Source organism: Podarcis cretensis (assembly GCF_951804945.1).
Source record: "Podarcis cretensis genome assembly, chromosome: 1".
Lineage (NCBI taxonomy): Eukaryota > Metazoa > Chordata > Lepidosauria > Squamata > Lacertidae > Podarcis > Podarcis cretensis.
The window spans coordinates 67,475,987-67,488,923 of NC_137170.1; the positions used below are offsets into that span (position 1 = coordinate 67,475,987).

The 12,937-nt window shown below is 42.3% G+C and overlaps 1 protein-coding gene across 4 annotated transcripts in view; it reads left to right on the forward strand.

Moving 5' to 3' along the window:
• The window catches only part of KIAA1549L (KIAA1549 like), a 144,055-nt gene that overhangs the window by 114,470 nt on the left and 16,648 nt on the right, over positions 1 to 12,937 (forward strand). For all 4 annotated transcript variants that reach the window (XM_079977128.1, XM_079977129.1, XM_079977130.1 and 1 more), the window contains 2 exons: positions 2,143 to 2,272; positions 4,930 to 5,280. In XM_079977128.1, the coding sequence (XP_079833254.1) occupies positions 2,143 to 2,272; positions 4,930 to 5,280 (481 nt within the window). The remainder of the gene's footprint in view (positions 1 to 2,142; positions 2,273 to 4,929; positions 5,281 to 12,937) is intronic.

Consider the following 12,937-nt stretch of genomic DNA (forward strand, 5'->3'; position numbering starts at 1 on the left):
ATAATAGTGTTTTGTTCATGCACTAGAGCATGGAAAAGTAAAGCCCCTCCCAAAGGCATTAGGAAATATGATTCTACAGCAGGCACCCCCAAACTATGCTCTCCAGATGTTTTGGGACTACAGTTCCCATCATCTCTGACCACTGGTTCTGTTAGCTAGGGGTGATGGGAGTTGTAGTCCCAAAACATCTGGAGGGCCAAGTCTGGGGATGCCTGTTCTAGAGCCTTCAAGACCCATCAGCATTATAATTTGCACTCATGGTCTATGTAGATGCCCCACTCTGGCCTTCAGACCTGCTGTTCAGCTACGAAGTAGGTCAGAAACTCTGCTTCCCACTTTTATCTTAGCTTCTGTCTTGCTTATTTTCTGCCCCCAGTGAGTCATCTGATAGATGTTCATTGTTAGTCTGGTTTATTGTCAAATTTGTGTCACAGAGAAAAATGGGCACCTTTCCTGCATCCATCATCCGTTTCCACAGCATAGAGCTCTGTCATAGCTGTGGGACAATTGCTTGATTTCCTTAGAAATAACTGGAGAGCTTCAGATTAAATGATGCTACTTATTGATGTTCTTTATGGACTATGTGTACTGACGGTATAGTGATAACCAGTGCCTTTTTTTCTAAAAAAAAATGTTTAGGGGTACTCTCATTTTCCTACTCGTATTGAAATGCTGCAACTCAATGAGGCAAAACTTAGATTCACGAAATGTTTAGGGCTATGCCTACTCCTTCGTCCCCACAGAAAAAAAGCACTGGAGATAACAAGATATGGGAAATTTAGGACTGGTTCTTTTGTGCTAGATCTGGGGCTGATGGGAGTTGTAGTCCAAAACAGTTGGGGGACACTAGGTTGGTTAAGGCTAGTATGAACTGTGTTACGAACTGTGTTATTAGAAGTGTATTGTTTCTTGAATGCTATTTCTTAAAACAAACGTAGCAGTTTTTAAGAAGGTTGACTCTGTACAGTGGTACCTCGGGTTACATACACTTCAGGTTACAGATGCTTCAGGTTACAGACTCCGCTAACCCAGAAATATTACCTCGGGTTAAGAACTTTGCTTCAGGATGAGAACAGAAATCGTGCAGTGGCAGCGCAGCAGCAGCAGGAGGCCCCATTACCTAAAGTGGTGCTTCAGGTTAAGAACAGTTTCAGGTTAAGAATAGACCGCCAGAACGAATTAAGTACTTAACCCAAGGTACCACTGTAGAGGATTTTGAAATGCTTACAGTGTGCTAGCAAGGAATCAGTTTGAGTGTGACATGAACTATCCACGAGTCTCTGGCAGGCAGATTGCTTAAGGAAAAGCCACCACCCAGTTACCCTTTTTGTCCTTTTGTTTGCTAATTTTGCACATCAGGTTTTTTTCATTCACATGCCGTGATCATGTGTTAGTCCCTGTCTTTGGGTGATCAGACTTCAGTCCAACAATGCAGTTGCTAAGGGTTTGGAATACTGTGCTGAAAAAGGTTGGCACCTAGCTGAATGGTTCGCTAACGTATGTGAGACAGTATGAATATGCATTGGATGATTTTCAAGCACATCGGGCAAGTCCATCATTATTGCAGGTTATTATTGATATGGAAATGAATAAAGAAATAACTGGTGTGTAGTTACATCAGTTTGAAATTGCAGAGTTATACATAAATCTTCACAAAGAAGAAGCATTTCAGTATTTGTTTGGAGTACATTGTCTAATAAATTCTAGTTGTTTGTTTCCAAGTGCTTCAATCTTTGGTCTTCATTGAAGCAATCAATATATAATTTGACTTGATGACTGCCAATGTGTAACTGAATATGCATGGGTGTGTATCTGTGTAGCCACTTAGCTTGGAGATGAGTGGGAATTGATGATTTAGAATATTTTTTTCAGAACTCAGAGCATAAAGACTGAACCGACATCCTACTATGGAAGATGTACCTCTTTACTCTGGCTTTTTACACCTGATGTGTATATTTTTAGGACATGCCTTATTTCTGTAATTTTAAGTTGTTTTAAAGTGTTCTTAGTCTCATGTTTCAATTATTGCAACTTGGGACCTTGGGGTGAAGGGCAGGTAATAAATTGTTGTAGGCAACAACAACAACAACAACAACAACAACAACAATACTGGCCTCATTTAAATACTTTATTCTTCTGCAGGCAACAAATGAAGAACTCTGTTTACCGAAGCAGGCAGTCTTTGAACAGTCCAAGTCCAGGAGAAACTGAGATGGATCTACTTGTTACACGAGAGAGACAAAGGCGTGGTATCCGCAACAGTGGATATGATGTATGTGCATGCAAAATTCATTCACTACAAGTTGCGTTGGAAGCGTAGCAAACATTAGAATGGTCCTAGCAAAACAATCTACCTAGTGTGAAAGTGCTTAATAGCCAGTGCTTTTTTCAAAAAAACCCCAAAAAACTTTAGGGGTACTCTCATTTTCCTACTCATATTAAAATACTGCCCCTCAATGAGGCCAAACTTATATTCACAAAATGTTTAGGGGTATGCGCCCCTCCCCCCCATAAAAAGCACTGTTAATAGCTACTTCCATTTTAGCAACGGCTAGAACTGATTTTATGCAGTTTTGGTCTTCAGGTTTCAGGGTTTTTTTTAATCATATATTCACTTCAGTAGAAGGCATGGGAAAGGCAGTTCCTGAAGTCAAGCTTGAATAACAACAGTTTGTTCATTTTAAACATTCACTCAGGCACATGCCCTTTCCCAAAAGCTCAAGGTGCTTACAATCTAAGTAGATTGTTGATCTGACAATACAAGGCGGCTCCTTACAATCTTGTCGAGCCTTCCACACATTTTGTTAGTATAAAGGTAAATAACAAAAAGGGAAAAGGAAACCCACAATATTTTATTGATTCTGCTGATATGATACAATTCTGCAGTCATACCATATCAACCAAGCTTAGAACAGGCATCTGTATCCTAAAAGCCTCAGCTTTCTTTCGTTATTTAAACCACTTTCTAGCACTTATGTTGACAAAAACAGTCTTGGGAAAATATGTCCACCAACAGTGCCCCATCAGAAGAGCTCAGCAGCTGAAGCAAAGCATAAGGAATCTGATGGTCCTTAAGGTCCTTTGCACCCAAGTTGTTTAGGGCTTTGTGAATTAACACCAGGCCACATCACAGTCAAGCCCACACTACAGTGTATTCTGTTGGCTGCAGTACAATGCTTCTTTCAAACCTAATTTCAGTGGTTGGGGAGGCATCCAGGGGACCGTGCAGATCCTGCCACTGTGTGTGTAGGTGCACCTATGGGTGCATGGTTGGTGATCCCTGGTCTTGGCCTTTTCAATGGTGGCCTACAGTGCAGCAGTTGCAAGAAAAGAAAAGGGTAAATTCTACGTTAGGGACTGAATAAAAGCAGCCCCTGCTGAATGAATACGCTATCTGCCAGATCACAAATATAGAAATCAAGGATTGTAATGCTTATGATGTAATAAATACCCTATCTATCCACTGAAATATAGTGTGCTCCTTTGCCAAGGTGAGGGAAACTGTGAAACATCAAAAAATATTCACAAGAGTACGTTTGTGATGGGATTGTCCATGTTTTGGCACTGCCTGTCAGAACAAATAAATCGTAATTTGCTGTGTAACTGGGATTATGGCCTGCTATGCTCTAGTGTGCTTCACTGCAACAGAAATTTAAAGGGACAGCCTATTTTAAATCTGTTTTTAAATTTAACTGCTTCAGGTGGAAAAGGGGCTTTTAGAAAAATTACTGATAAAATGCTCGATAGAGGCAGCTTTTCTCTGACTCACTCTTTCCTGGTAGCTGTTTCCCTTTTGTAAAAGACTGTTTTGGTATGTTGTTAGCTTCCTTTGGCTTTCCTTTTGGCAACAGAAGCATGATACAAAAGTGAAGTGAAACAATTTTGCAGGGGGAGTGGAGGTGTGTGCTTTATTTATTTATGGCTTGCATTTATATACTGCCTTTCTCCTAAGGCAGTTTACAATTTAAAATATTAATGCAAGCAAATAGTACAAAATGTTTTTAGGCCTACATGAGGAGCAGATGGCAGATGCTATTTGCAGAGCATCTTTTAATATTTAGTAGTATAAATGGATCCTTGTGCCTAGCTGAAAGACTGCTTGCATGTTTAGCCTATTTACATGTATAAAGTAATTTTCAAGTCCAGTGCTCCCCCACCAACAGCCTCTGTGCAAGCAACTCCCAGTTCCCCACGTAGGTAACAGAAGTGGCAAACAGGTATTTTGAGTGCAATCCTCCCCACCCACAAATGAGAGTTTGCCGTATGTTTGTAACTTGCCTAACATAATTTATTAAATATATACATTATCCTCTAATATTGAGCACCTCATAGAAGACTGAATAGAGTGCTGAACTGAGTTGTCAAATTAAATCACACTGTGGGTGAAAATGATATATATCTTGTTCAGAACTTGCTTATAGGACTATGAAACTTTGCAGTCTGTGCTCGTGTTACACTAGCACAACTGGGGAGATGGAACGGTCCACTCACAGTGCATATGCTGACACAGGAAGCTGCAGAGGAGCTGTGAGAGGACAGAAATAACTTATGTACCAGTGATGGGAAGGGGTCATTCTGACTGAAATGGATCTCTAGAAGTAGAGCTGGAGAGGGAGGGAGAAAGGCAGGCAAGCACTGGGAGTGTTGGAGTTATTTGCCCCTCTGACTTCATTTATGACATGATTCTACAACCAATTCTCTAGCCATTGAACAGCTGAATAACACATGTGGTAAAGACAACCATTTCATGGTTTCTGAAATAGCTGTCCATTATGTTGATGGGCCAAATGAGGTTGATAAAGAAAATTTAACACTTTATGAAAGTCAAATATAATCACTTCTTATGACCTAGACATAGACAGGATTTTTACTGAATTAACCCCCCACCCTTTTGCACAGTTGCCCAACATTCTCTATTATATCCAACAGACTGAGCCTGAAATGATAGAAGAAACAAATGTTGACCGTGTCAATGAGCCCCGAAATTATAACAGAGCTCATCAAGCAAAAGGCCATTCAGAGACTTCGACTCTGAGTTCCCAGCCATCCATTGATGAAGTCAGACAACAGATGCACATGCTACTGGAAGAAGCCTTTAGTTTGGCCTCAGCAGGTCATGGAGGACAGAGCAGGCAGCAAGATGCTTACAGTTCTACACAGCAGTTGCCATACTCTGAAGTTGTGACCAGTGCTCCTGGTACTATGTCTCGACCCAGAGGAGGAATACAGTGGGTGCCTACCTATAGACCAGAAGTGTATCAGTACAGTTTGCCAAGGCCTGTAAGTGAACACTTATATGTGTTATACTCAGAACTGTTGTTGAAATGCCAGAATTTGGACTTTAGGGAGTTTCTCTTCTGGCCATCACATACTTCATGTAGTGGCTCGAAGATTCTGCTGGGCTGTGTGAATGATGTTCAGTTTTCATCCTCATTATCATCCTCCTCATATTAAATTTCTATACCTCCCTTCATCCAAAGATCACAGGGCAGTTTATAGTATGAAAACACAAAAATACATAACAAAGAAAACAATATCCCCCCACCCCAGTTTAAAAGGCCCTAGATTGTTTAGTCAAAGTCATGGGAGAAGAGAAATGTTCTAGATTAGTTTTGAGATGAATAACCCAAGTTGGCTTTATCAAATAGAAATTAACTTACTGTACTTAAAATAAGCAGAGTAAGAGCTTGTCCGCATATCTGCTTGTCATGTGGGTCCGATCTTCCACTTGTCCTGTGCTTTCTAGGCACAGATCTGAGTGGTTTTTCCATTTCTCCCACTGCTTTCCCCAGGAAAAACTGCTGTTTACCTCATAATTGGAACAAATGTCAATCTGCAGAAAAACGGATTGATTCTTGTTCTGATTCAATGGCAAGCAGCGGGTCTTCCTGTTGGAAAGCAGAAGGACAAGTGGAAGTGTGGGAGAGCCCTAAAAGTCAAGTTGGCTTTAAAAAAACCAGCATTTATTAGTGATCTGTGGATATCATGCTAAACAGTAATTTAGCATTATATGAATGAGCCGCAGCTTGCCTCAGGCGTAGATTCAAAGAGGTGTTTGGAAGCATTCACTGTTTCTGCTTAACTACAGCTTGTTGTGTTGTTTGAACCAACAAACTGCGATCAAACTGTGGTTAATATTCACAAGCTAAGTTCAAAATTGCTTTGAAAGCTTCTGAAGTTGTGGTAGACAGGGAGGGAGGAGCATACTAGCCTGAGTCTTACTTTGACTGGTTCTCACCATGCTAAACTATGCGTTAGCATGATGCCCAGATCATAGAATCATAGAATCATCATAGAATCATAGAGTTGGAAGAGACCACAAGGGCCATCGAGTCCAACCCCCTGCCAAGCAGGAAACACCATCAGAGCACTCCTGACATATGGTTGTCAAGCCTCTGCTTAAAGACCTCCAAAGAAGGAGACTCTACCACACTCCTTGGCAGCAAATTCCACTGTCGAACAGCTCTTACTGTCAGGAAGTTCTTCCTAATGTTTAGGTGGAATCTTCTTTCTTGTAGTTTGGATCCATTGCTCCGTGTCTGCTTCTCTGGAGCAGCAGAAAACAACCTTTTTCCCTCCTCTATGTGACATCCTTTTATATATTTGAACATGGCTATCATATCACCCCTTAACCTCCTCTTCTCCAGGCTAAACATGCCCAGCTCCCTTAGCCGTTCCTCATAAGGCATCGTTTCCAGGCCTTTGACCATTTTGGTTGCCCTCCTCTGGACACGTTCCAGTTTGTCAGTGTCCTTCTTGAACTGTGGTGCCCAGAACTGGACACAGTACTCCAGGTGAGGTGTGACCAGAGCAGAATACAGTGGCACTATTACTTCCCTTGATCTAGATGCTATACTCCTATTGATGCAGCCCAGAATTGTATTGGCTTTTTTACCTGCCGCGTCACACTGTTGGCTCACGTCAAGTTTGTGGTCAACCAAGACTCCTAGATCCTTTTCACATGTACTGCTCTCAAGCCAGGTGTCACCCATCTTGTATTTGTGCCTCTCATTTTTTTTGCCCAAGTGCAATACTTTACATTTCTCCCTGTTAAAATTCATCTTGTTTGTTTTGGCCCAGTTCTCTAATCTGTCAAGGTCGTTTTGAAGTGTGATCCTGTCTTCTGGGGTGTTAGCCAGCCCTCCCAGTTTGGAGTCATCTGCAAATTTGATTAGGATACCCTTGAGTCCATCATCCAAGTCGTTGATAAGTAGATTGTTGATCTGACAATACAAGACGGCTCCTTACAATCTTGTCGAGCCTTCCACACATTTTGTTAGTATAAAGGTAAATAACAAAAAGGGAAAAGGAAACCCACAATATTTTATTGATTCTGCTGATATGATACAATTCTGCAGTCATACCATATCAACCAAGCTTAGAACAGGCATCTGTATCCTAAAAGCCTCAGCTTTCTTTCGTTATTTAAACCACTTTCTAGCACTTATGTTGACAAAAACAGTCTTGGGAAAATATGTCCACCAACAGTGCCCCATCAGAAGAGCTCAGCAGCTGAAGCAAAGCATAAGGATCTGATGGTCCTTAAGGTCCTTTGCACCCAAGTTGTTTAGGGCTTTGTGAATTAACACCAGGCCACATCACAGTCAAGCCCACACTACAGTGTATTCTGTTGGCTGCAGTACAATGCTTCTTTCAAACCTAATTTCAGTGGTTGGGGAGGCATCCAGGGGACCGTGCAGATCCTGCCACTGTGTGTGTAGGTGCACCTATGGGTGCATGGTTGGTGATCCCTGGTCTTGGCCTTTTCAATGGTGGCCTACAGTGCAGCAGTTGCAAGAAAGAAAAGGGTAAATTCTACGTTAGGGACTGAATAAAAGCAGCCCCTGCTGAATGAATACGCTATCTGCCAGATCACAAATATAGAAATCAAGGATTGTAATGCTTATGATGTAATAAATACCCTATCTATCGACTGAAATATAGTGTGCTCCTTTGCCAAGGTGAGGGAAACTGTGAAACATCAAAAAATATTCACAAGAGTACGTTTGTGATGGGATTGTCCATGTTTTGACACTGCCTGTCAGAACAAATAAATCGTAATTTGCTGTGTAACTGGGATTATGGCCTGCTATGCTCTAGTGTGCGTCACACTAGAGATGTTGAATAAGACCGGGCCCAAGACAGAACCCTATGGCACCCCACTAGTCACTCTTTTCCAGGATGAAGAGGAACCATTGATGAGCACCCTTTGGGTTCGGTCAGTCAGCCAGTTACAAATCCACTGAGTGGTAGCACAGTCATTTTACCAGCTTCTTTACAAGAATATCATGGGGCACCTTGTCAAATGCCTTGCTGAAATCAAGGTAGGCTACATCCACTACGTTCCCTTCATCTACCAGGGTTGTAATTCTGTCAAAAAATGGGATCAGGTTAGTCTGACATGACTTATTTTTCAGAAATCCATGCTGACTATTGGTGATCACAGCATTCCTTTCTAGGTGCTCACAGACTGTTTGCTTAATGATCTGCTCCAGAATCTTCCCTGGTATTGATGTCAGACTGACTGGGCGGTAATTATTTGGGTCCTCTCTTTCCCCCTTTTTGAAAATAGGGACAACATTTGCCCTCCTCCAGTCTGCCGGGACTTCGCCTGTTCTCCAGGAATTCTCAAAGATGACTGCCAGTGGTTCTGAGATCACATCTGCCAGTTCTTTTAATACTCTTGGATGCAGTTCATCTGGCCCTGGAGACTTGAATACATCTAGACTAGCCAAGTATTCTTGTACTATCTCCTTAGTTATTCTGGGCTGTGTTTCCTCTGCTGAATCATTTGCTCCAAATTCTTCAGGTCGGGCATTGTTTTCTTTATCGGAGAAGACTGAGGCAAAGAAGGCATTGAGGAGTTCAGCCCTTTCTGTGTCCCCTGTTTGCATTTCACCATCTTCTCCTCTGAGTGACCCCACTGTTTCTTTGTTCTTCCTTTTGCTACGAACATACCCATAAAAGCCTTTTTTGTTGCTTTTAACCTCTCTAGCAAGCCTGAGTTCATTCTGTGCTTTAGCTTTTCTGACTTTGTGTCTACACGTGCTGGCTATTTGTTTGAATTCCTCTTTGGTGGTTTCCCCCCTTTTCCATTTTTTGTACACATCCTTTTTAAATCTTAACTCAGTTAAAAGTTCTTTAGATAGCCACCCTGGCTTCTTTAGGCACCTTCCATGTTTCCGTCTCATTGGTATTGCCTGAAGTTGTGCTTTTACTATCTCCCTTTTAACAAACTCCCAGCCATCATGAACTCCCTTTCCTTTTAGTATTACTGTCCATGGGATCTCACCCAGCACTTCCCTAAGTTTTATGAAGTCGGCTTTCTTAAAGTCAAGAAATTGAGTCCTAGTATGCTTGGCTGCTCCTTTCCGCTGTATAGTAAACTTCAGAAGAGCATGATCACTCGTGCCTAATGATCCTTCCACTTCTACCCCACTAACCAGGTCATCAACATTGGTTAGGACCAGATCTAAAATGGCTGTTCCTCTTGTTGCTTCTCCCACTTTCTGGACAATGAAGTTGTCTGCAAGGCCAGTGAGGAATCTGTCTGACCTTATGCTCTTGGCTGAGTTTGACATCCAACAAATATCCGGGTAATTGAAGTCCCCCATTACTACTATCTCCCTTCCTTTTGCATGCTTGGCCAACCGTTGTGAGGTGCAGCCCATCGCTTGCCAGAAGTCCATCTTCAAGAAACTGCAGTCCGTGATCTAAGAATCCAAACCGTTCCTGTTTACACCATTTGCGAAGCTAGCTGTTCACTTCCACTATTTTTCCCTCTCTCCCTGGGCCACGCCGTTCAACTGGGAGGACAGATGAGATGACAATTTGTGCATTTAATTGCTTCAATTTCCTGCCCAGAGCCTCATAGTCTCTTTTGATCTTCTGGAGGCTATTGCTTGCAGTGTCATTGGTTCCCACATGAACCAAGAGGAAGGGGTATTTGTCAGTGGGTTTTATGATTCCTTGCAGTCGTTCAGTTACATCTTGGATCTTAGCCCCGGGGAGACAGCACACTTCCCGAGACATCTTGTCAGGCCCACAGATCACTGCTTCTGTTCCCCTCAGTAGGGAATCCCCTATCACCACTACACGCCTCCTCTTAGGTCTGGTCGGGGTTCTTCCGTGAGCTGTCCGTTCCAAGGTCACCTGCACATTCCCTGAGGACTGACTTTGCTGCTCGTCTTCATATACCTGATCGACTGTAATGAGGGAGAGATCCTCAAATGGAGTCTGCTCTTCGTCTTCCATGCTAGGGGAGAGGACCTCAAAGCGATTGTGTATTTCTAAACAATCAGAGCGAACCCTGGGCCTCTAACTTCTTTGAGTCACGTTTCTCCATATATCTGGCTCCTGTGTTGGTGAACTAGCCTCCTTCTCAGGGGAGTCCCCTGTCTCCTCCTTGGTGGAGACGGTGTGCTCTGTTGCTTCCAAGAAGAGCTCTAGCTCTCTAATTCTTTGGAGCGTAGCTACACGTTCCTCCAGTTGCTGGACTTTGTCTTCTAAGAGGGCAATCAACATGCAATTGCTGCAGGTAAAGCTGCCTGCAACCTTTGGCAAGATGGCAAACATTGTGCAGGAACCGCAGGCGACTGCAGCTGTTCCCTCACCCTCCATCTTGAGAACGTGTCGTTGGGGGTGGCTACAGCGGTCCTCCATCATAAAAAACGTGAAGACAGGACAAATAACTCCCCCCCCAAAAAAACCTAGGTCTCCCCCAACAAACGTTTGAGACTAGCTCCCCTAAATCTAAAAGATGGATCAAACTGCGTGCGCCGCTACCCTGCAAGCTCTGATAAGCTCCTCCCACAGCTAATCACCTGCCTCAACAGAAACCCTGCCCCCTCTGACCTTTGCACAGGGAGAGCAGCTAATCAGCCACAAAGAAACACACAAGAAAACCCTTTTTGCTCCTTCTTCAGCTGCTGCCCTGCAAGCTCTGATAAGCTCCTCCCACCCTGCACCCTGTGTGTTGAGAATGGAGCTTTATTGGCAGTTTTAGATAGATAATTGCTTCTTGTTATTGTCCTGGCTCCTAAAAATGAGGTTAGTGATGGGCTACAATAAAGTGAACATAAGGGAAAAATGCAAAGGTTTTCCAGGTGTTTCTGGTGGCAAAGTCATTGGATTCCCAGATATGTATTGCCAAATTATATCCAAATAGGAGATGCCTCATGCTAAACCAACACTATGAAGTTTAGACAGGCAAAATCTATGGTTGGGATATGTTGACAATCCAGGAGAGGAATCTCATATTCCATCTTGGTGCTGCTACATAGTCAGAGTAACAAGATCTTGTGATTAAAGAGCCACCTTGAGATTCAGGAGATTTTATTTATTTATGCTGTCCTCCTTCATTCAGAGCACCTGCAATGAAAAGAAGGATCCATAATGTCATGTATACTTAAGAAAGTTCCCAAGAGACACTGCAAAAACTGTTATCTATGTGCTTCCAGTCTTGTGGGCTAGGTTGTCTGTCACCTACACTTTAAAAAGGGAGACAGGCGTATGATTAATCCCGGTCCTTTTCTCAACAGTTAAATAGGAACAAAAATGTTTTTTTCTGCCTGAGCTAAATCAGTTATGAATCACCTCATTGATATAAAGATAGGCTATAGCAAACCTGCTGGGGTTGTTCCTGGAAAATGTGACTAAACAGAAGCAGCTGGTGATCTCCAGCCCACCTACACCTTGAATAAGTTGTTCACAAAGAAAGAAAGAAAGAAAGAAAGAAAGAAAGAAAGAAAGAAAGAAAGAAAGAAACTTTAGAGCTTCCTTCCTTTCCCTGTGTTGATTTCAGAGAATCTAGCCAGCCCAATCTGTTTTATTTACCAAGGCCCAAAGTACATATTGCTAAAGGTATTTTGGGCACCACCAATTCACAGCTCTCCGTTATGTGTAGTTGGAAAAAATGGTTGCTGTTGATATCATCACAGCAGAAGGCTTAACCTGATAACATCTCCACCATTATAATTCTTTTTTTTTTTAATACATATTACTGGGTAGACATGGGGAAAGTGTGGGTTGGCAAATTCCCCAGGACATGTTCCATTTTGGTTAGAGGTGCAATCTCTACCTTTCTCATTCATCTCTCCCTTTGAAGTATTTACTCAGATGAAGCATTTACTCTTGCCTTGGCATGGTTTAGCGTATCCAGCTAGATAGTTATACTTTACCCACTGCCTGCCACTGTAGAGAGTTACATTGGTCTTTGCAAACATTTCCCAATGATCTTGTATATGTGTAATATATCCTGATGCAGCCTGGACACTTTCTGTGCCTTCCAACCCCCTCTTTCTTGTGGCACTGATTCCAAAGACCGTTGGTTTTGGATTCTTTAATAATAACTGATCTGTAACAAAACAATATATAAAGACCAACTTTTTTGTGCTAATCTAAGGCAGATATGCTTCTTCCCTGACAAATAATAAGTCCTTAACATATCAAGCATTGGTAGAACATCCATTTAAAAATAGGCCTGTGAAATACTGAGTTTACTGTGAAATAGAGAACAGTCTGAAATTTGCTTTGTAACCAAGAAAAAGACCCTAGAGCTAAAGTTGCTGTATCTTACCCTGGTGTAAACAGCTTTACTGTTTTGTAAAAAGGCATTTCACATTTCATAATAGAAATAAGCATGTCTGTATGGATAGCTTATAAAGTCCCCAGATTATTCCTCTTATGGTGCAAGAATGAAACCCCCCCCCCCAGGTTTCATTCTCAAAACTGCTAGGATGGGGAGACAGAAAAACATTGTTATTTTTGATCAATTCATTGGGATTTATTTGAAAGCTAGTTACATTAAATGCAAAGGTTCATGCTGCTGCTTAACTCTTGGTGGAAGTTGCCCATGGGCTCAGAAACCTGGGCTCGTGGTTTATCTCCCACAGGCAAACCATGGTCAATGAGCCAAATACAAACCATGATCATGCGT